The following is a 24,996-nucleotide window of genomic DNA, read 5'->3' as shown; positions in this document are numbered from 1 at the left end:
TGCACAAATAAAGTAATTCATTCAAGAACTACAAGATGAAAAAAAAGCAAATGAGGAAAATAACAGAGCTTGGTGAGACTGCAGGCCTGGGCACTGTGAGAAGCAAGGCTCTAAGTCAAGAACAGTGATGATCTGTCATCGTTCTCAAATGAGCAGATTATCCACACTGTAGTGGTGCAGACTCTGCAGCACTAAATCAGCCATCTATCAAGTCTGCTCCACTTATTTTACCACATAATAAAGCGTTCCATCTTTGCTGCCACCTGGCTCTTTAAGAAGGCCAGTGACAAGGCTCATCTTCACAGGAAGAATTATGAAACTATCATGTGAATGACTTTAAAAGCACAACGCTTTCAATCTACTTGTCCGTAGGACAAATGGAGAGTATGATCTGCATACTACACATAACTAGAAACACAAGACACCCACTTTTAGAAGGCAGTGCACAAAAGGTACATGTACAGAAGCTAATGGAAAATGAAGAAACTAAAAACATAGCAAGAGGGTAAATTGACAGCAAAAAAAAAAGAAAAGAAAAAAGTGGAAATAGGTGTTTAGCAGATTTAAGAAGTAGTAGGATAGAAGACTGGTGCTCATAGAAGGCTAAAAATAAAACACAAGGGAAATTGTGAAACGTACTTCTAGGTTAGAAAATTAAGTTGTACAGTCGAGATTTTATATAAATGACAGCACTAAATGCTATAGACAAAGCAGGCTGTAAGCTTGCATGTATTTGTCTGCCACTGCAGACATGGATAAGTACGGTCTTCACAGGTACTGAGTTATCATCCCCGTTATAGAAAGGCAATTAAGGTGATGGGTTTACTCCGTAGTGGTGGTAGAACATGTGCTTTCCAACGCGCAGGCGTCTGGGCTGTGTCCCAGCATTACAAATGGGCAAATAACAACAAAAGCATGCTGTATGTCTGTAACTCTCAATTAGTGTTGAAGAATTCTTTTAAAGCTATTTCATGTTTTGTTAAATTGCTAGTAAAAAGGCTATATATCCTAGGGTTGGTAAAATCCTGTAAAAGTCTGTTCTTCTAACTAATGGTTTCTTTTTATCAGTTAGTCATCTCTGTATTAGCCCTGTTTCCTTTTTGCTTTTGTTGCTAAGACAGTTTGAGCTAAGTTTTCTTCTTAAGTGTAATGAGACTTCTTAGCATAGTTTTGCCCCATGTACATGACTTTTATGAAACTCCAGCTCATTTGTGTCATTTACAAAATCATTACTAACCCTTCTGTCCAAACAGGAAGAAGATAAAAATTAACAGAGTTGTAAGTTCTGCAAAAGAGACTGAGGCACCTCTATACCAAGTCTTTATTCATCTAGTATGTCCTATCTAACCTGAATAGAACTGGGTTAACTAAAAGTACACAGAGCAAAAAGCAGACTGGAGGGACTGGAGAGATGACTCAGTGACTAAGGCACTTGCTGAGACCAGTCTCAGTAAGCAAGTGGATGACAATAAGGGAAGACACTGATGTCTGCCGCTGGCCTGCACATGTGACGTGTGCATGCTCACCTGTACACGAGGACATGCACACAGACACTTATCACCACACAATGCAAATACATGTCAAAATAAATAAATAAATAATAAATAAATCAGAGGACTGCAAAATGACAGACCACCACACATGTAATAGGAATAGGGATAGTATATAGATTTTCTCAGGAAAAATTAAAAGGCTGAAAAGACAGGATTCTGACTGCCTGACTTTCTCTGGTGAATACTGTCCTAGTTTCTAGAATCAAGTGTAGTTTTCTAAATACTGCCTCCAAATTGACTCTCGTAGTATTGCTCAGCCTGACGCACCTATGGGACTTAGTGAGACACACTTAACATCGGCCAGAGGCACAAGTCACTTGGGAATAGAACATTTATGCCTCCCAGAACTGATGACAATGCATAGAGGCTGAAAGGAGATACAGTAAATAAATCATTAAATCAGTTTGGAGGTGAGCTCAAAACTATATGTTAGATCAAGGATCCTTCAATGCAGTCAATTTTAATATGTAGATGGTGGCAGTGTGTGGGTTACTGTAAGCTGCTCAACACAATTACTCTATAGTTATCTAAGTTAGGACAGGCCTGCTTCCAAATTTACCTGATGAGAGATGGAAGGCTGCTGGATGGGCCCCTGCATTCTAGGGTTTGGTAAACCCACAGGTGCTGGCCTCCGTTGCACCTGTTGCCTCTGAGCCATTACCTGTTGCTGAATATGCTGGAGTCGTAACTGAGCTAGGCTGATCTGTGTTGGGAACTTGGATAACTGGTTGGAAGGTAAACCACCTGGTGGCTGTGAACTCTGCTCCACGACAGGATTCTGCTTAGGCATTTGTGGCTGGCTCTCTTTATCCTCGATTACTAAAGAACCTAATTAAAGAAAAGAGAACAAGATAAAAATGTTTGGTAATTGGTGAAATACCACATATTATATAGCTACTGAGTTGAACTTTAATTGCCGAAGAATTTTGGACACAGGATCCTATAAACTATTAAAAATGGAGGAGTCCCAATGAGGTTTTTATTTATATTCTATAAAAACTTAACTTCTAAGAATAAGAATTCATTTATAAATAATAAGACTTTCAAGAACAGCCCTCTTCCAGCCCGTGCTTTGTATGTCTATGTAATTTTTTTTAAGTAGGGTAGATCAAAGTGCTTGATTCTAGTTCTGGCTATATATTTTGATAAGCAAATGACCACCTTTATGTCTCATGTTGGCCTGCTGGGGTGGTTGGGTGGGGGTCCTCTATCACCTAGTCTTCCCTGGTTCTTTTTTGTTCTTCCTTTGTATGGATGACATTCGTCTACGCCTGTGTCTTCCTTTCCCATAGTAAGCTGTGAGAAAAGCACTGGCTCCTGCAGCTGCTCCCTTTCTCACACACAATGTAGTCTTGAGGGTGAAGAGCAGTCATGTTTGATGACTCTAAAAGAAATCCAGGCACCAAGGTGCCATCAAGGAAATGCTGGCTGTGGGGAAATGTCTAGGGGGCTTCTGAGCTTTTGCTTCCCATCACTTCCCTGGGAGAAACTTTAAGAGCAAAGAGAATCCTTCCATACACGTAGCAGCACAGCAAGAGAGCTGAGTGTTCCTTTCGACTGCACTGCTTACCAAGATTATGTACTTCCTAATGTTGCCAAGATGCTATTCTCTGACTCAATGAGTCCTGATATTTAAGACGGAGTACTTCTCTGTATGTTATCCTTCAACTACTTACAGACACACTCCCTATCTGTACATTCACACAATTTATAACCTGACCAGGATAAGAAAAGACCTAAAACCCAAAACAAATTGAAGGGAAGAAAAAAGAAAAATCTTCTATTCGTAAGATAAAGCAGTTGAGCAACAGGGGCTTGAGCAATGGTTTTAAAAATTGTTGTCAGCCTTGTGACATGGTGACAGTGCTGGCCCCTACAAAGCTACTACGGCTTGCAAAGTAAGAAGTTCAATATAAAAGGCAAGATGGGGAAAAGAAAGTCACATAATAACATGATTTTATGTTGGGTAGGTTGACTACATAGTCAAGGTAGGCTGCCCTGAACCACAGGAGACCTTTCTTGTCTTACCCCACTCTATCCCCACTGCACAAAGCGTAACTTGGGGCTAGAGAAATAGCTGAGTGGTTAAGAGCACTTGCTGTTCTTTTGGAAGACCCAAGTTCTGTTTCTAGTACCCTTGTTAGGCAGATCACAACCACCCTGCAACTCCAGCTACAGCAATCAAATGCCCTTTTCTGGACTCTGCAGGCACCAGTATACGGATGCACACACGAACACATAGGCAGAAGGCTGTTCACTAGCTGCATGGGAAGTGTAACACACACACACACCCCCCAAGCATCAAAGCCCACACATCACATACAGTTAGAGGAAACAGACTCTGATAGAGACAGAGGTAACAATACAAATAGGATTCTTGGGGTTGCGCGAGATTGCTTAGCAGCTGCTCTTCCATTCCCAGCACTCATATGGCAGGCAGGCAGCTCACAGCCCTCTGTAATTCCAGCAGGATCTGGTGCCCTATTTTTGACTCTGTGGGCACTGCACATACATGGTGCACAAACATACATTCAGGAAGATTCCCATACATACTAAAAAACAAAAATGCAAGCACAAACAGGATTCTATGAGGAGAAGAACTCCTAAATCCCTAACTTAGGTACCCCGTAAGCAAATGTATTTTCATATCATCTCAAAACAAGTACTATACATTCATGCATTTGTGTACCATATGCATATAATTGATGACACACTGTTTTCCCAGTGAGTATAAACAAGATAATGAATAGCAATGTTATGTTCAGTAACATGTTATGACCAAAACAGTCATGTAGGGAAAATGTATACAATGGCCTACCCAAGTTGATAATATTTTGAGCCCAGAAACTAGGATCACAGTGAAACTGGATGGTGGTGTTGGTCACAGGAGAAGCATCACACCTTGCACGAAGAAGGTGCCGTAACCTGTATGTAATCTAGAAGGAAGCAGAGAGAAAAACATTAGCATATTTCTAATGCAAATAATGTGTGATAGACTCAGTGAATTCCTAAAATAGTCTCTGGTATATGTGCAAAGAATCTCACTCGGGTTACAAAATTGGTCATACAAGCAATACAAACCAGAACTCCTGAGGCAGAGGCAGGAGGAGCTCTTGAGTTGAGCACAGCCCGGTTCTACATAGTTCCAAGACAGCAGGACTATGTGGAGACCATGTCTGTTTATTTAAACAGATAAGTAAACAAACAAAAAAACAAAAACGAGGGCCACCTAAAATTTTCTGTTCAAATGTAACAATTTTGTGGTATGACTCAGATGTATTATTGCTTATTGAACTATAAAGTACCATAAAATTAAAACTGTCAGAACATGGTCTAAAAAACAGAGTCCTGTCAGAATTTTGAGCACTTGTGAGAAAACTCCAAGAAAACAAGATAAGAACTTGAGACCTAGTTTCTTCAAAACACAGTGTTGTTCTTGGAGGGTGTGTTCACGCTCCTCCCAGGAGCATCGGATAGGAGGGAGTTTCTGTCAGCTGTTGGTTTTCATGTGCCTACATGGAAAACCGTGTTTTTGTCATATGTGGCTTGTCCTGGAGCATCTTACTCCTGTGATTCCTGTCCTGTAGTGTACAGACTGTCTGATGCTCTGTGTGATTCCTGTCCTGTCCTGTAGTGTACAGACTGTCTGATGCTCTGTGTGATTCCTGTCCTGTCCTGTAGTGTACAGACTGTCTGATGCTCTGTGTGATTCCTATCTTGTCCTGTAGTGTACAGACTGTCTGATGCTCTGGATGATGCTCTCTATTGCATGAAACTTTAATCCACCTCAGATTTAGGCCTCAACCTCCCAGGCTCACTTGGCCAACTAGAGCGGCAAACAAAACCAATGTCTACAATTAACAACACTTTACAAAATATCAGCTCAGTTCCATGCATTTACTGCACTTTTCCCTCCTTCCTTTCTTTTCCTTTTTCTTTTGTCGTTGAGATTTTCTACTTTTATTTTATGAGTATGGCTATTCTGCCTGCATGTATCTGTGAAGCACTTTCACGCCTGGAGCCCACAGAGGATGGTACTGGATCTATTGGGACTAGAGTGAGAGGTAGCTGGGAGTTGCCACATCAGTACTGAAATTTGAATCCAGCTCTTCTGTAATAACTGCCAGTGCTCTAACTGCTGAACCATCTCCCCAGCCCCTTCTTACCTTATTCTTTTAAAGTACTCAGAATCTCGACTTAGGGAAGGAAGGAAGGCACTGTAGAGAATACATGTGAATCTTTGATTATGAACTGGCTGGTTCTCACTACTTCTCGCTGTGGGCCCTTACAAACAGCCATGTTAAAATCCCAAGCTATCTCACACTATAGATTGTTTTCTATGCTATAGCCACCTATACCTATTCTTCCTTCTTCAACATTGCTGTCCCAATCCTTGACAATTTCAATACCCAACTGGATACTGGGGCTTTGAGCTCCCTCTGGTGTGAAAATAAAAGTTCCTAGCAACTTTGCTCTTAGAATTTTTCCTGTTCTTCCACCTCATTTAATTCTCCCCCTGCCAATACTCAATGCAAGCCAGTCACACAAGCATTACCTTGCACACCTCCCAACTCTCTTTCACCTACACAATGACAAGTACTCTTGCTTCCCAGTAGCCGTTCCTCTACACAAAGCAAAGCAACTCACCTGAACCTTTCTGTCTAAACGTAATGGAACAAATAAAGCAACTGCCCGCACCTCAAATATCTGACCAGCTACTTCAGGTAGGGTTGCTGTCATATGACATCCCGCTGCTTTGTTTGCTTTCATAGTCCCTTCCTTTAACAGACAACTTCAAGGGAGCTGAATTTCCTGGTGCTGCTTTAGAGAATTCCCAACTGTGAATTCTCTGAGATAGGTGATGGCTTTACATACACACACCCATACCACTACCTCCAGCACCATCAGCACCACCAGTAAGTACTATTCTTCTAATGTGTTTACTGGGGTGATAATGGTCCTCCCAGGAGATCCCCACAAACAACAGAAGCTACTGCCCTTGCTGAAGCCATCATACAATTTGAACATAGGAGTATAGGTTGAACTAACTTGGTAATCTCCTCCCTGAGTACTACCCAAGCTGCCAAGGGGAAAAAGCAACCAGTGGCAGTGAGCCACTGCAGACCTGTCAAGCTATCCAAAGGTGCAAATGCGGCATCTAAGTCAGTTGTCTAGCTGGACTTAAGGTTTGCTCAACAGGAGGGAATTCACAGCTGGGACTATAAGCCTGGCCAACTACCTGTGAATAAATATGCCTGCTGTTAGGTAGCTTCTTCTACACATGACAGAGAAGCATCACCAGGAAGACATGGTTACTTACGTAAGATTTGCACAATGACAATAGCAGCTGACATGCCAATATGTCATGGATAGAGGAAATTTCACAAAGTCCCAGCTCTAGAGTTTCAGATAAGCAATGGCTGCCAAGAAATAGAGTATCAGTTTTCATCAAGGCTAAGCTCTCTAATAGATTACCCAATCCAAAATGGTCAACCCTAAAGATATCTACATTATGAGCAACACTAAATGGACTCAGGAGGTGAGTTTATCTGGTGTGTGCGTGTAACAACAACAATAAAGGAAATAGCCATGAATTTGTCCCATGAGTTGGGACATGGTAAGAGCTAGAAGAGTGGAAATAAAGGAAAAACAGAACCCATATTTGAAAATCTTTTAATTACTAAAAATAGGAATAGAGAGGGTCTAGAGAATATCTCACAGTTCTTGCTACTCTTGCAGAGACCCAGGTTCAGTTCCCAGCATCCATATGGCTCACAAACATCCATAACTATAGTTCCAGGGGATCGGAACCGTCTTCTGACGTTGGGTAGCAAGCATACATGTGATGCACACACATAAAAGTAGGCAAAACACTATATAGATAAAATAAGCTTAAATAATAATAACAACAACAACAATAATAAATACAGTAAACATGAAGAGGGGCTGAAGGGGGCTCAGCAGTCGTGCACTTGGTGCTTCTGCTGAGTTTGGATCACATCCAGTGGCTCACAACTACCTACAACGCTGGTTCTAGAAGCTCGGATACCTCCCTTCTGGTTTCTACAGGCACTTGCATACAAGAGCACATGCGCGTGCTCGCACACACACTAGTAAGAAGATAAAACAAGAGAATATTCAAAAGAAAGGAGAAAATGCAGGCAATAATTTAAGAAAGTTCATGAACAAAAGGATTTTATTACAAAAGAAGAAAAAAAGAGAATACAATAAATATATGCAAGCCAATAAACAGATACCAAAACATCTCACTGGAGACTTGTTTCTAGTGGAGTGACTCCAGGCAGGAGCAGCACTACCTAGGCTAAGCTCTCATCCTCCTATTACTCCAGCGCTATCTTGGAAAGAGATAGCAAGGCCCAGCTCGTTTGCCCCTTCTTTCCTGTGGTGCTCATTAGGTCGACAGGAGGACTGGTTTGGGAACAAAGTTATTTGAATGATTCTCAGATGACCCATTCACCAGTACAACGCATCGTGGAATACACAACAAAGTTAGTTTATTCCAGACAGTTTAGTTTGACATGTTCCCAGAGCCAGCCTGATGCTGAGCAGAGATATAAATTTGGTTACTGGGTGCTCATTATGAAACTCATTTATAGGGCAGGGCAATATAGTTACTCCATTGGGAGGCACAGCAGGTCCTGAGTAATCCACTGTCTATACTAACTATGGCTTCTCAAGGCCTATCTCTATGCAGTCACACACTGGCCTCAGTCTCCTTGAACCTTTCAGCTGGCTGACAGAAAAAAAGGGCATTCCATCCCCCTCCCTGTCTCTCACCAGAATCTTATCATAGGTATCAGTGGATTTGGGGGCTGGGATGGGATGTGGGAGTGTTCTGACAGGGGAGTATGACAATAGTTGTAGTAAGATCCAGAGAAAAAGAAAAATAAAGCAATCTGCCTCCCAAAACAATAAGCTTAGGCGTGGCCTTCTTAGGATGGCTCCTAATTATAGCAGCACAATTATACAGTGGGAAACAGTACTTCTGTAGCACCAGCCTGCTAGGCAAACCCCAGACAAACTAAATTCAGGCTGTTTATGTTGTACATGTATTTCTGTGCTAACTGTCATAGTAAGCCTCTTTCTTCCTTTCCTAGTTTGCTCTCCCTCTGCCTGTCACCTCATCACCATGCATGGCTCTAAGCATCTTTCTTCTGCAACATTCTAGTGTGAAGCATTTGGCCTCTCCTGTTCCTGTGAAGAACTGACCTTCCTTCTGATCAGACCACTCCCTCCATCATCCAGCTGGCTACAGACCCTCTTCCTGAGTGAGCACTCCCTCCATCATCCAGCTGACTGGAGCTTTTCTCTACCCCTGATTCTGAGCCACTTGTGTTCTTGTGATCACCCTCAACATCTGGAAGGTTTAGCACTTCCCATCTTGTGCCACTAAAATGCAGCTCTTTAAGGGCAAAATCTGTTTTTCAACTGTCCCTCAACATTCAGAATGTTGTCCAGCAGGTGAAAATATTAACTAAGTAACTGCTGAATAAGTAAAATGTCTGCACATTATTACAATACCTCACACAACTATAATAAATCGACTAAAATGTAAGAATATACTTTGGAGTTCATGTACTGGGCTAAGTTAACAGCACATAACATGATGGACCCTCTGAACCTTCCCTGTGTTTCCCTTTTTTACTTATTCTTACTCTAACAATTCTGATTATAAATCATATATGAAATGTTAACTCAACTTAGACTGCCAATGTCCTCATAACTTTTACCATTTTCTGAAGCACAACAAATTACATTTTATTTGTCTAATAATAAAACTGGAGGCTAAAGATATAGCTCTATTGGTAGACAGCTTGCATAGTAAACAGGAGGCTGTGGGTTAAATCCCTAGAACATATAACCTGGGTATGGTAGTATGCACCTAATGCCTGTATTCCAGAGGTGGATGATTAGAAATTCACACCACATAGTAAAGAAGGCCAGCCTTGGCCACAAACACACACAGCAGTGACAAAGAATGTAAGTATTTTTCAACATCTATTTTTACAGAATAAACTGGGCCAACTATCATGAATTATCTTACGTATTTTTTTCTTTCACCTTACATGTTTTCTTAGGAAGACAGATTATAATTTTGGCAGCTTGTAACAGTCCAATGCTCTCTATTAAACACCCTGCTAGTAGATTTGCTCCTTTAATGTGGACTACATACAGGTGAGGTAGTGTACGAGCTACACTTGGTGACTCTCATGTCACACACAATGCACTCCAGGCTCATCCTACACATCTGACAGTTTGCTATAGTTTCTATGAAAATATGGAAACATGTTGAAATTTATTCCCACCGTGACTCATTAAGTGCTGTATGTGAGGTTTAATGGAATCAATGTGAGTAGGCCTATGAAGAAGTCCACTCTGAGGATTCATGCATGTTCCTTTTGTTAAGTGATAACTTTTCCTAACTTGAAACATGTAGTTTTGCCTTCAACATGAAGGCCTTTACCATATGTAAGCCCCTGAACTTTGTACACCTCACAGCAGACTCCAGAACAATAGGTTGAATAGCCTTTTGTTGTTTGTTTTACAATGAATAGTACTGGTTGTCAACACTGGGTAACTTCATCTGCTTTGGACATTTACTCCGAAGTCAGATTACTAGGGTGTGATGATCGTTCCACTTTTACCTTTCTCGAAGAACGTTTATACTGTTTTTATTCACAACTATACTAATTTACAGTCACCAGCAGTAGAAAAATTCTCTTTGCAACACATCTCCAATCTTTAAAATGGCAAAAGTCTGCCACAAGACTAAAAAGAACCCTCCATTCCTTTCACCCAGAATCCTCAACCTGTTAATAATAATTTGCTCCCGCACCCTGTCAATCTCTTCCATACACGTTACTCTGAGAGCAAGATACAGGCACAAAGTCCTATACCGACTGCACTGTAACTAAAGTAATGCAAAGATTTAAAATAATTAGCGAATTCTAAAAAAGGCATGTGCCTGATTTAGCTCCCACCCAGTGCAAACACTTGGCCTGGTTCCTTTGACATGTCTGAGTATTGTCTAGTTTCTGATGCAGAAGACACTGTACACTCTGCACTCCTTCTTCCTAAGTACTTTGAAACCAGGATGGCAGGCCCTGTTATGGACAGCATTCATCAAATATATACAAATGTATACTTGAACTATACAGATACAGATGTCTACCCAAATACAGAAAACTCTGTCCTTAATGATTCTCTCCAATGAACTTAACTTGGAACATGTTCTGGCTTTGTTTCTCTTTCTAAATATGTTCATGGAAGGTGGAATAACATCACCACCTTTAATATACTTGTATGAAATCCACTTGTTTATCTGACAAACAACCCAAATCCAAGACATTATCTTGTCTCTTAACGTCTGATGCTCCATTAGAGTTTGAACCTAAAATGCCGCACAGTTTGGTGTTTTTAACACTCAGTTCCTAGCTATAGTGCTATTTTGAAGTGTGGATCATGGCTAGAAGAAGTGTTACCTAGCTGTAGCCTTCCTCAGCCTTGAAGCAGGCTATTCAGACTTTGCCGCCACTGAATACATCGCCTGGGGTGTAGGGGTGTAGCCTTCTGCTTAGATGGCTCTATTGTTATGTCAACTACTGCTGCTCTTCTCTGAGATTCCCCTGCATCCTATCATGCAGGCTACAGGCTGGCACCAGGCACAAAGGAAGGATTGGGGGTGGGGTGGGGGAGATAAAGGGTCTCCCCTATTTATAAGCACAGTCTCTTAGTAAACTCGCGGGCTTTGATCAGAGAAAAAAATTGTCTTGGCCTTGTTCTTTTCTTTCAGCCCCAGCCTGCCTTTCAGGAGTACTGGGTTCGCGTGGCCGCAGGCGGCTCACACCTAGCCCTAGTTCTTCTGGGTTGCTGCCACTGTGGACTGAGATCTAGCTGAAACAGTAAACCAAAATAAAACTGCAATGTCTAAACTTTTGGATATCATGTCACAGCTCTGACTATTGGTTTACACTTCTGGGTGGCCCCCAGTCCTTGTCACATTATGTCCTTATTTATAATACTAATATCACCATGCCAGGCAGATGCAGACAGACATCAAGTTCTGCCCTTAACATCTTAGTATTTGAGTGCCTCTTTTATATAGAACTAGTAAGAATAATTTTTTTTCAAAAAGGCTAAGCCAGAAGTGGTGATATGTGCCTATGATCCCAGCAGGGCTGTAGCCCAAGCCAGAAGAACCAACCTCGGTGGTAGCAGGGGGGGTGGGTGGTGGTAGAAAGAAAGATGAACAAACGTGAATCAGGGGAGAGAAAGGCTTTCTGCGATAGATAAAGCATCAGAAAGAGCTCCATGTTCTGAGTACTGAGGGTCAGGGATAGGGAGCTGGTAGTAGAGCCAGAAGCAGACATTCAAGGGGTAATATAAAGGTCCTTGATTGCTGAAATGGGAGGGAGAGGAGAGCAGCAAACTCATTCACCTCTTTGTACTTGCTCCTTTGTACTTCTCACTACCAGTAAAGAAATGACCAGTGCTTTACTTCCTTAAGGCTCTAGTAATGTAATTTTCCTGCCTTCCTTTTAAATCATCCACAGATTTAAGGCCCAACAGATAACAGAGAAATTCAAAGCAACTAATGTTTAAATATTTCAAAATACTATAAGATTTGACTTCTGAATGAACTTTCCCACTTTATAGGAATCAGCCAGTTTCTTTCCCTTTGTCCAATTATGAAAAACAGGAGTTAACTAAATTAGAAGACATAAAATAAAGAAAGGCTAACTCACACAAAATACTTCTACATGGTCAAAAAAATAATTAAATGAAGAGGAACAATTTCCTCTCAATTGGGAGGAAAAGTTTGCAACACACATACACATACACACACACACACACACACACACACACACACACACACACACACACACACGGGTGGGGTGGGGGGAGCATGCAAGAGAGTGAACAACAGACACTTTCACAAAGATAAAAATTTCCAATAGAGAGGCAGGTGGATTTCTGAGTTCAAGGACAGTCTGGTTCACAAAGTGAGTTCCAGGACATCTAGGGCTATTCAGAGAAATCCTGTCTTGAAAAAACCAAACCAAACCAACCAAACAAAAATCCAACAGGGCTGAAAAGATGGCTCAGCAGTTAAGAACATGTTCTTTCAGAAGACCATTTAGTACACATGCTGGGTAGCTCACATAGCCTATAACCCTAGTTCCATTGGATCTGATGCCAAGGCACCTGCACATGTATGCATATACCTACACAGATACTTAAAGTCTTTAAAAACTGTCTAATAGGTCTAAATGAATAGGTGTTCAACAATATAAACCAACAAGTTAAATGCAAATTAAAACCACAAGTAGTCAGTACATCATGCTTGCAATTACAGCTGCTAGTTAAACAGTGATCACAGTAAATGCTGGTGAGAGTCGGAGATTGGTGGGAATGTAAACTGGTATAGCTACTATGGAAAAAAGTATGGAAGTTCTTCAAACAATTCAAACCAGTACTATATGCCCTAGAAGCCCTTTAATTGGATATATTCCCAAAGAACTGAAATGCATGGCAGTAATGTCTGGACTTCCATGTCTATTGTAATTTTCATGAAGGTAAAGTACCAGGAGCCATCAAGGAGAAGCTAAACCTTAGCAGGTGATCTTCCTGAGATGATCCTGCCATGGACTGCAGTGGAAACTGCCAGTCTTCAAGTGTCATGAGTTAATTGCTTCTGAGGTAGCAAGCAGGCAACTACTTAGAGCACATTCCAAGAGTTTGTAAAACCATTAACCAAAGGTCATAAAAAGGGAACTAATGATTTATTATAGGTGCAAGGACAGAAGAAAACATATTGACTGGGTTTATCTATATGAAACTTCACTAATACCTTAAGCACAAAAATTAAGGCTTTTAACTCTCTATGAACCTATAGAGCGAGTGAGAGATGATGAATGTTTAGCTAAATAATTACTCTTAATGGATATGCATGTAAACATTCTCTGTTGACTTGAATTTATGTGTAAACTTGTGGTGAATCTTTTACCATGCAATCATGTATTCTGAAAATTAAGTGCTGAGGACAAAGAGACAAAGAACTTTTTAAGCAGAATTCCAGAAGAACGTTTTAGAGAGAAAAACTTTTTAGAAAAGAACTTTCTTAGAAAACTTTTAGAGAGAACTTAGAAGTAAAGGAATTGGAAGTAGTAGCATTGGAAGAAAAGGGCATTATTATGACACCAGAGCAGGAGGAAAGAGCAAGATTAAAAAAAATAGCTGAGAGAACTTTTTAGAGAAAACATTTTGGGGAACTCTTGTAGAAACTTTTTGTAGAACTGAAGAACTAAGAAATAATGGCTTTTCAAAGCGTCCCTTTCTTCCTTGGACTTCAACTAATAGGCAGGGAGTAGGAGCTGCACAGTTCCTGCAGACAGAACAAAGGCTACTTTACTTAATCCTCCAAGGTTTCACTATGAGGTGCTAATGCCAGAGACTGCAGTTTTCTGGCCTCAAGGAAGGCAGGCAGGTCAGCTACAGTAGCAAAGTGACTTAGACTTAAGTATATAGGTAAATGTTTTATTATTAAACAGCAACCTTAAATATCTTGCCCCTGCCAGTGCTCTTCCCTCAACCCACCTCTTACCTTCAAAAGAAAAGCAAGAAAGAAAGTAGTGCCAGTTATGGCTCCCAGCAGTAAAGACAGGAAAAGAAGTGTACAAACTGATGGATGCATATACAGATTTATAGATCTTCACATATCTACTGATGGATAAATAGCGATAAGATAGATAGATATATGTCTATATCTAATCTATATATAGTGATATATATCATCAATCTCATATACAATGGAATGTTTGGTATTTAGCAAAAAAAAAAAGAAGGAGGAGGAGGAGGAAGAAGAAGAAAAAAAAAAAACACCCCTCCCCCTGAAAAACCCTTGACATTTGTGACAAGAATAAAACTCTAGGCTATGTTATGCTTAGTGACATCACCATAACTGAAAACAGCATTAGATATGTCACATCTCAAAAAACAAAAGTCAAATGTGTAGAAACAGAATACCAGGTAGAAAGAGGCAGATAATGTTGAAATTAGTCAATGACTGTTTTTCAAAAAAATTAACAAATGAGTCTAAAGATTATTTTGCTTAAAGAAGCAGTAAAAACAACTAAATCACTGTTAATCATGATAGAAAATATACAATAAAACAATTCAAAATAAGGAATAATTTTTAAAATGCTTATAAGTCAGCATTCAGCCATACTTAGAAGAGACTTACCTTAAAATTATGTGTATTTTTAAAATTTAAAACTATTAATTTAATTAAGTAAAACTTATGTAACATATGTGTACTGTTTCTGCCACTTGATTGCATAGAGTAAGTGACAAAAAATGTGGGAATCTTAATACTTCGGAACATATGTATCTGTTGACCTTCTAAGCCACACTCTTTCTATTAAACCATAGTTGAGACTAATGAGCAGCCCCGGAAGCTTGACAGAAACAGAGTTTGTTTCCTGCCAAACTCACCAGATAGAGATCCTACATGCTCCAGGTGTGTGGCAATACTTTCAGTATGTACACAAAACCCTAAACCACCCTTGTGAGATGCTGTTCCATCTCCAACAGCAAATGCTGCAGTGTGAAGCTGACAGGAGGATCACAGACTCAAAGGTGAGGCTGGTTATAGCTCTGTAAAGGATGGTGATAGGCATACCCCTGTGTCTCATCATTTGTCCAGTGAAATGGCTGGCTAGCTAGCTAGGAACACTTAACAATGATGTAGATATTCAACATGGAAAAGGATTAGATTAGATGAGGCAGGGTGCAGGTGTTAGTAGTATTTACTATTGATATTTTTTCTTATACTGGGTTCACTTGCCACAGAGTGAAAAAAAAAAAGGAAAAGATAAATATGAGTGTCTTAGGGTTTCTATTCCTGCACAAACATCATGACCAAGAAGCAAGTTGGGGAGGAAAGGGTTTATTCAGCTTACACTTCCACGATTCTGTTCATCACCAAAGGAAGTCAGGACTGGAACTCAAGCAGGTCAGGAAGCAGGAGCTGATGCAGAGGCCATGGAGGGATGTTACTTACTGGCTTGCTTCCCCTGGCTTGATCAGCCTGTTCTCTTATAGAACCCAAGACTACCAGCCCAGAGATGGCACCACCCACAAGGGGCCTTCTCCACATGATCAGTAATTGAAAAAATGCCCCACATGGATCTCATGGAAGCACTTCCCCAACTGAAGCTCCTTTCTGTGTCAAGTTGACTCACAAAACCAGCCAGTACAATGTGTGATAAAAGAAGATTTAAATTGAAGTTACATAAAAATCATTTCAGGTAAAAACACTTGGCAGGGCGCTCTCTGCGAGTTTGAAGCCAGCCTGATCTACAAAGCAGGTCACAGGACAGCCAGGGTGATTATACAGAGCAACCCTTGGGGTATCAGGGAGGGAGAAGCCAAAACCAACCAACCAACCAACCAACCAAACAAACAAACAAAAAAAGCAATTAAGATCGAATAGGTAATCTACCTCTGTGTTTTGTTTTGTTGTTTTTTTTTCGGAGGTGGGTGGTGTCTGTCTGTGTAGCCCTTGTAGGTCTGGAACTCAGTATGTAGACAAGAGTGGCCTGCCTCAACCTCCCCAGTACTGGGATTAAGACAGACACCACCACACCCAGAATTTTTTCCTTTTTCATGGTATCTTGCTATGTTACTCAGGCTGACCTTGAATCAGTCAAGTGCTCTGAGTAGCAGGAATTCAAGGTGTGCAGGCTTATTTCTGAATATGAAGCACCCCTCAACTCCTGCCTCACTGTGCATGCTACAGACTATTAAGCCCTGGAGTCCATCTTACCAGCCGCTTGCTGTACAGCAAGGCTGTGCTGCTGCCACTGGAAACAGCCCATTTAGAAAAATGCATGACGTGCTCTAACTGCTTAGAAAGCCCAGCCACTTCCTGCTGTTGTTGCATGAGTTTCATTCGATGGTCCTTTGCAAGACTCTGAAAAGAATATAATTTCAGAATTAGTCTCTGTACTTTACATTCATTTCCATGATTATTTTCAGATAATCAAGTCACAATAAGAACCACTCTGTATTCAACTGACAGATCAAAACTGATCGTAAGCAGTTTCCTTCATAATACAGAGGCTCCCTCTGAGTGTATTAAACGTACAGCTTTAGTGTTTTCTCCACCCTTTGCCTGTAAGTCTGGTCTTAGTATATGACTCTTGCCAAAACAGACATAGATTAGCTATGATAGTGTAGGTGTCAAATTCAAAACACTCAAGTAAAACAGATGTATCATCCAGTTATCCACTGAAATGACCAGTTCATCATATGGTTTGACCAATTCACAGTGCCACATCTTAGAGATTGCAAGTCCAATTGTCTGTTCCTAGACTGCTAGCTCCAATAGCTAGTACCCAGAATCATGCTAAGTGGTAGCTGAAACTTATCTTGTATGTGGTATTAAAAAGAGAATCAAGTTGTCTTGAGAGTTACTAGAGATTAGAACTACTGCTAATGCATTCGAAGAAATACTATATAAAACCAGAATATAGTTTCAATGCCAACATGGTAACCCTGCCCCAATGAGTTAGAATATAGACTTTCTCCACAGAAAATATATACTTAGGAAACAGACAGCAATCAAAAATGGAAGGCACCATATTGAGTTATTTAAAGGTCTTTATTAAACACACACACACACACACACACACACACACACACACACACACACACACACACACACACACAAACCTCATCCGAAATGTAGGAGAGAAGGATAAAGATACAGGGCTTCTATTAGCTTAGAGGAATTAGAAAAATGGAATGCAACTCTCCCTGTGTGCTCTGGTCAGTTGTTTGGACAATGCACACAGGCAATGGCTTTGACAGATCTACTTTAAGTGTGACTCAGAAGATAATTTATTTAACAGCTGCACTGACCTAGGTAAAACTACATTGTGTCTTTGGAGTGGAAAGAACTTTTTGAAAACTTCTGAGAGGACTGGAAATAGAGCATTAGAAGTCCTGATATCTTGGTTTTCTGAGGTAGCAAGCAAAACTGGCTCCATTTATATGCCTTAAAAGTGACTTGTGAACCACAAGAATGCGCATAACTTGAGGCATATCCAACAATACTAGGACATTTTCAGGTTCAAGTCTGTCAAAACTAATTCTGTCGGCTTTGTACACAGTCACAGATTATGGAGTCTCATCCTCACTTTTCAGCTCTTCATGTGAATGAAGCCAAAGCATAAACTATGCTATGTAGAAAACTGAAATCATCAAATTCCACTTAAATGTGCCCATGTTTAAAACAACTACTGCAAAACCTTGAAAATACCATAACTGAGCACAGATTACTCCCATCCAAAGCACTTTCTCAACTTCGTACCTATCTTCAAAGTAGCAGAATTATAAATGGTCATGTTTTCCTAGATGAAATAGGACTTTCTCATGGAGATCTTATCAACTGATCAATTATGAATTAAAGATGAATGAAATTTTTTTCATAGTTGTTTCTACCTCAAGTCTTCCCATACTAACCTTTTCTTTCTGCTCTTGTTCTCAACAGCTTTTGACTATACATTCTTTCTCACCAACATACTGAAGGAATAACTAACTAAATAGTATACAGTAAGTTCATATACCATGTATACTGTAACCTCATATTATTACTGGTCAAACATGGACTTTTGTTGTTGCCTTTGATGAATTTAAGAGAGATGAACAAGCTGACACATGGTGGCTCAAGCCTTCAACCCCAACACTTAGGAGGCAGAAACAGGTAGATCTCTTTGAGTTTGAAGCCAGCTTGGTCTACAAAGTGAGATACTATCTTAAAAAAAAAAAAAAACAAAAAACAAAAACAGGCCGGGCGTGGTGGCACATGCCTTTAATCTCAGCACTCGGGAGGCAGGGGCAGGTGGATTTCTGAGTTGTTCGAGTCCAGCCTGGTCTACAAAGTGAGTTCCAGGACAGCCAGAGCTATACAGAGAAACCCTGTCTCGAAAAAACCAAAAAAACAAGAAAAATAAAAGGAAAAGAGAAATGGGAGTAGAAAACAAAGATGATCAAGATAGTACATCTTTTACTGTTTTATCTATAATTACAAACAACTACCCTGTCTTGAGAATATACTCTGTACATGCTGCTTTCATAACTATGGCCATATATAAAATAAAGCTGGAGGCCGGTCGTGGTGGGGCATGCCTTTAATCCCAGCACTTGGGAGGCAGAGGCAGGTGGATTTCTGAGTTCGAGGCCAGCCTGGTCTACAAAGTGAGTTCCAGGACAGCCAGGACTACACAGAGAAACCCTGTCTCGAAAAAAACCAAAAAACAAAACAAAACAAAAAGCTGGGTATGGTGACCTCAGCCTGGAACCCAGCATTCAGGAGGCTATGGCAGGAGGATTTTGAGTGATGGGTCAGCTTGGGCTAAACAGGGGAAAAAACATTAGCAAACAAAACAAAGAGTCTAAAATATTGAGGGTAAGAAATACATTATACAAATCTATGTTATTGTTGTTGCTGATTTGAGTTCAAAAGAAGTCTCAGTTTGGAGCCCTGGTTAGCCTGGAAGCAATTGTGTACGTCAGGCCAGTCTTGAACTCACAGAAATTCCACCTGCCCCTGCCTACTTGATGCTGGGATTACAGGCATAAACCACTGCACCTATTTTACCTAATCTCTCAGAAGGCTAATTAAATGCCATGCATTGGCCGGGTGTGGTGGCGCACGCCTTTAGTCCCAGCACTCCGGAGGCAGAGGCAGGCGGATTTCTGAGTTCGAGGCCAGCCTGGTCTACAAAGTGAGTTCCAGGACAGCCAAGGCTATACAGAGAAACCCTGTCTCGAAAAACCAAAAAAAAAAAAAAAAAAAAAAACCCAAAAAAAGCCACGCATTGCTAACAATGGGCTGTAATGAATGTATTGTTTGGTATTTCTATCATTGTGCAAGCATCAGAGTATACCTCCATCAACAAAGACAGATAGAGCCATGAGATAACATAGTATACAATCTTAAAAGATCACTATTATATTTTGCTATTGAAAGGAACATCACTGCATGTTGCAAGAATCTATTTGAAAACTATATATTGCTAACAGTGGATATATGGTTGTTTGAATAGAAATACCCCCCACAGACCCATACATATTTGTGAATGATTGGCACAAAGCGAGTGGTACTATTAGGAGCCTTGGTGGAGGAAGTGTGTCACTGGGGGCATGCTTTGAGGTTTTGGAAGCTCAAGTCTCAACGGTGTGGCACACATTCTACCTGTGGATCAAAGTGTAGAACTCTCAGTCCCTTCTCCAGCACCATGTCTGGAGAATACCGACTGCCATATTGACTGCCAAGTTTCTCTGCCATGATGAAAATGGACTAAAACTCTGAAACTGTATGCCAGCCCCAAGAAAATGTTCTCCTTCATAAGAGTAGCTCTTCACAGCAATTAAACCCTAACTAAGACATCATATTTTTCTAGACAATTCTGCATCCCCTTGATGATACAATAGCTGTTACTTCAATGACTAAAATGACTTATCAACATTCACAGAGCTCCCCCAGTTAGGCAATGCTGTAGAGTAATGTGAGGACTAAGACATCCTTAGTGCATGGTAGGGTTCTAGGCAGGGAGCCACAGGCAGCATCTGGCAGGGAAAGCATGCTGAGTCCCAGACCCTTACCACTGCCCGACTCACCTCAAGCTGGTGCAGCAGAGCTTTCCCTTTTTTGTTTATCTCCACCATCAATGTGAAGATGGCAACTTTAATATCCTGTTCCACCTGCTTTTGGTTTTGATTTATTTCAATTATCCTGAAAACGAAATGAAAGGGAGAAAAATATCTAAAAATTAATGGCAGATATTTAAATTGAATATTTTAATAGCTAAACTAGACCAAAATGTTTAGTCTTAAAAAGTTCTATCTTATCCCAGCACTCGGGAGGCAGAGGCAGGCGGATTTCTGAGTTAGAGGCCAAGCTGGTCTACAAAGTGAGTGCCAGGACAGCCAGGGCTACACAGAGAAACCCTGTCTCGAAAAACCAAAAAAAAAAAAAAAGTTCTATCTTCAAGTCCTATTGACTTGGAGACATTAGAAGACATTAGAAACAATAATTCAGTAAAACAAAACATGGACAGTGAGTATATTTTAAAGAACATGGCTTTAAAGAAATATGTCACACAGCAAAAAAGCAATATGCCAATCTAAAAGAATAGGACCTGGGAGTAGACTATAACAAGAATTTATAGTCAGGACAAAACAGTTATGCCTGGGAATGAGTTTGGCTATGTAACTGTGATATTCTGATCTCAGGTGTTTAAATTGGCAATTTTCACTATATTGGAACACAGAAGCAAAAGACAACAAAAACAGTTTACTTTTCTAAGTGGTTTAGAGGTTAAAGTACTTTTTACACCAGCATGAGGACCAGAGTTCAGACACCCAGAATCCACATAAACACAGGGTAGCTGTGGAAAACCAACCTGTAATTCCAGCCCGAGAAAGGGAAGACAAAGTGAATTGGTCACCAACACTGCACATATCATTCAGCTCTGGTCTGAACAGAGAGAAACTGCCTCAATGAAAATGAATAATGTGTAAGAGTAACAAAGATGACCCCTGAGCTGGGCGTGGTGGCGCACACCTTTAATCCCAGCACTCGGGAGGCAGAGGCAGGCAGATTTCTGAGTTCGAGGCCAGCCTGGTCTACAAAGTGAGTTAGTTCCAGGACAGCCAAGGCTATACAGAGAAACCGTGTCTCCAAAAAAACCAAAAACCAAAACAAACAAAAAAAACCAAAGATGACCCTTGATATTAACCTCAGGCCTCCACACATGTGTACACATGGCACATGAATGTATGCTAGCACACATCAGATGCTCATACACATGCAAACATACATAAAAATGGAGGGGGGCATACAGTGACTATTTTGGAATTCTGGTTTTCTTTTAAAACACAGAAATATTATAAGAATGCGTTTTTGCTTTGACCCCAGGTGTGGTGTATGGGGCTGCTTCAGACTGTCCACAGCAACTACTATGGCCTGCCTTGTGCTCTAGCAGAAAGAAGCACCTTTTGCCAACTGGAGATTTCTGTGATTGTGTGAGTTTTGGAATTCTGGGAATTTTTCAGAGGATATATAAGGGCTAGAGCCCCAATAGGGTGTGGGTGGTTGTTGGTTGTTTAGTGAGGTTGGATGTAGTTAGTAGTCATGCTCAAAGAAGAAACCAAAGGAAGTAAGAGCCATGTAGCTCAAAAGGAGGAAAAATTTTAACTTCAACATTAATTAAAATATGATTAGAACAGATTTACTAATAAGCCTACTTAGAAAATGTTGGGGCACAAAGGTCTTAGCACCCATGTATCACTAGGGAAACCAGGAATGTTCATTGTGCTTGGGGTATCTCCTCAAAGAAGAAAATACCTGTTTCCTACCCAAAAGGCTGGGAGTGGATAGTCAATGACCTTTTGTTATCTGTAAAGGCAGACTTCACCCAAATGCCCCAGAATGTTATCCCAGACTCTTCCTCCCTAGACCTTTTATCTTTAGCTCCCAGTTAATAGACCCCTGCCAGGAGCCATCAAGGAGAAGCTAAAAACCCGCAGGTCATCTTCCTGAGATGGTTCCACCAGGGATTGTAAAGTTAATGACAGATTTGCTTTTCTAGGCAAAGCTGAGAAGACTACATTTGAGGAAAGATTCCTGCTATTAACATGCTTTTCCTGTTATTAAGTATGTATAACAATCACTAGGTATTAGCCCACCCCTTTGAGCAGATTTCTGCAGAATTACTAAGATGAGTATCTTGAAGTGATGCTAGACAAACATGATTTCTTAATTCTTAATGATGATCCTATAAGAATTGCTAATTTTTTTTTAGTAATTATTAAGATCTTTTACAATAGGATTGATATTAAGTCCTTTCTGATGTTAAAACTTCAATGAGATGTCTGCCAATCCTCAAGTGTCAATCAAGTGTTTATTGCTTCTGAGGTAGCAAGCAGGCACCTACAATTTAGAGCATATTCCAAGAGGTTGTAAAACCATTAACCAAAGGTCATAAAAAGGGAACTGAGGGTTTACTATAGGTGTAAGGACAGAAGATAAAATACTGACTGTGTTTATCTATATGAAACTTCACTAATACCTTAGTCACAAAAATAATGGGTTTTAATTTTCAATGAACCGGTTGAGCTAATGACAGATAAAGGATGTTTAACCAGATACTTACTCTTAATGGATATGCATGTAAGCATTCTCTGTTTTAAACGTCTTATTCAATTTATGACTTGAATTTATGTGTAAACTTGTGAACTTTTTACCATGTGATCATGTATTCTGAAAGCTGTGTAAATGCTGAGGACACAGAGAGCAGAGAGCCCCTTTTTCGAGAATCTTTTAGAGAGAACCTTTTAGAGAAGAACTTTCTTAGAGAACTTACATAGAAAACTTTTTAGAGAGCACTTAGAAATAAAGTCTAAAATTACTTTTCAAAGTGTCCCTTTTTCTTCCTGCAACTTCAACTAGCAGGTTGGGAGTTAGAGTAGCACAGTTCCTGGGGAGATAGAACTAAAGGCTACTTTACTTATTAATCCTCCTCAGCCCATCACTACAGGTGTTAGTTGTGTAAGCTAAAGGCTTTTAACCCTCATAATGAGCTAAAAAGTTTTTTGGACTTTTTAGAAGTTATCAACAAGCATTCAGGATAGTTAGAGTGCTAGAACATCTGAAGATTATCAGTCTTTAAAGCTACACCTGCGTCCAACTCTGTGTCTCCCTTCAACCCAGTCCAGACCAGGAGGTCCCTAGCAGAAGCCATCCTTAGGAAAGATGTTACATGTATTTTATGGCCTGGTGACCTCTATGCTACCTTGGTAGCAAACCATACTAGATTCTAGGCATTTTAGCTATAGAACCCATCTTCAAGGTCACATGTACTTTGCAAAGCAGTTGCTATATTGTCATATCTTTAGTGTTATTGTGCAGCTGGAATTGGAATGATGGTTGCCTGCAAAAATTTTCCCAAATGCAATTGTGTTTAAATATGCTTGCAGTAATGTGCCTAGCATCAGACTCTTAAGACGTTTGATCCAGTTTGATGAAGTCAAACTGAATCGAATTTTCATTTTCACCAGTTGGTTTCCCTGCCTGTTTTGACACTTGCCCGGACCACCTCAAGAAAATATTAAATTACATAGAAATAAATTAAGCTGAGGGGATCTGCCTCAGTGTTATTTAATGACTTTAAGATAGACAGCTTACTAACTTGTTTCTCCTAGACAGTACAGGAAAATAAAGAAGACAGAATTGTACTCTGACTTAATTACAACCTTTTTTGTTGTTGTTGTTTGCTGATGTCGTGCTTTTCTAAAATCACTCATCAGAGCGGCTTGCACTGTTAAAAGTCCTGCCCTCCTCTTAGGAGTGGCACTTGTCAAACTGCCTTGAAGGCACGACCTTGCAGACAGATGCTCTTTTAAGAAACTGGAGCTGCACTTTTCTGTCTCAGAACTCATACAACTGCACATAAGATTAGGAAGTTTCTAGTGAGGGCTAGATCCCCTCTTCAGCACTAGCTGGGAACCCAGTTGTGTGTAATAGTCTTTTTTTTTTCCCCTGAGTGCCTCGCTGAATCCTTTGTTGGCTTGAACTACGTTTATGTTTTATGAAACTAGTATTTTTTAAAGAGAAAAATGGAGATGAAATGGACAGAAAGGAAAAGGAGCATCATTCCCACCAGCTGGAACAGCTTACACAGGAGGTATCTTGTGTCTACACACTCTGTTCCACATAACTAAATAAACCTTTATTTTTCTTGCCTGCTCCTCCCACAACCACTCTAACATTTAAGGTCACAATTGAAGAGATTGTATCTGCTATAACTTCAAGTTAACTGTTTGAAATCAAGATTGCTTCAGAATTAAGGAAATCAGGCACGTGTACAAACAACCACTTTATAAAACTCAATCAACCTGGGCGGTGGTGGCGCACACCTTTAATCCCAGCACTCAGAAGGCAGAGGCAGGCGGATTTCTGAGTTCAAGGTCAACCTGGTCTACAGAGTGAGTTCTAGAACAGCCAGGGCTACACAGAGAAACCCTGTCTCAAAAAACAAAACAAGCCAACCCCACACACACACACACACACACACTCATCTTCAGTGTTACAATAGGATGAGTAAGAGGAAATATTGCCATAGTTTAAAATAAAGTAATATCAAAATTAGCGTAATTTCCATCCTCTGCAATCAGGTAGGCTGCAAAGAAATAGGGGGTAAGATATATTGCGGTGGTAATGCCTCATATGCAAGAGGATGTCTTAGAAAGGAGAAGAAAGGGACAATCAAAGGAAAGGAAAGGACAATTAGCACCAACCTGAAGATTCTTTAATACCACAATTCAAAGACCAAAGCCACCTACACAGCAATGC

The 24,996-nt window shown here is 40.4% G+C and overlaps 1 protein-coding gene across 4 annotated transcripts in view; it reads right to left on the bottom strand.

Annotated features, from left to right (window-relative positions):
• Window positions 1-24,996, bottom strand: part of Trim24 (tripartite motif-containing 24) — a 97,635-nt gene that overhangs the window by 20,544 nt on the left and 52,095 nt on the right. For 3 of the 4 annotated variants that reach the window (NM_145076.4, XM_006505895.3, NM_001272076.1), the window contains 4 exons: window positions 20,262-20,376; window positions 16,402-16,548; window positions 4,372-4,489; window positions 2,113-2,381 (listed from right to left, as the gene is read on the bottom strand). In NM_145076.4, the coding sequence (NP_659542.3) occupies window positions 2,113-2,381; window positions 4,372-4,489; window positions 16,402-16,548; window positions 20,262-20,376 (649 nt within the window). The remainder of the gene's footprint in view (window positions 1-2,112; window positions 2,382-4,371; window positions 4,490-16,401; window positions 16,549-20,261; window positions 20,377-24,996) is intronic. The other variant, NM_001272064.1, reaches the window with a different exon arrangement.

Source organism: Mus musculus, chromosome 6 (genome assembly GCF_000001635.26).
Source record: "Mus musculus strain C57BL/6J chromosome 6, GRCm38.p6 C57BL/6J".
NCBI classification, from domain to species: Eukaryota; Metazoa; Chordata; class Mammalia; order Rodentia; family Muridae; genus Mus; species Mus musculus.
This window is presented reverse-complemented; position numbering and strand designations above follow the sequence as displayed.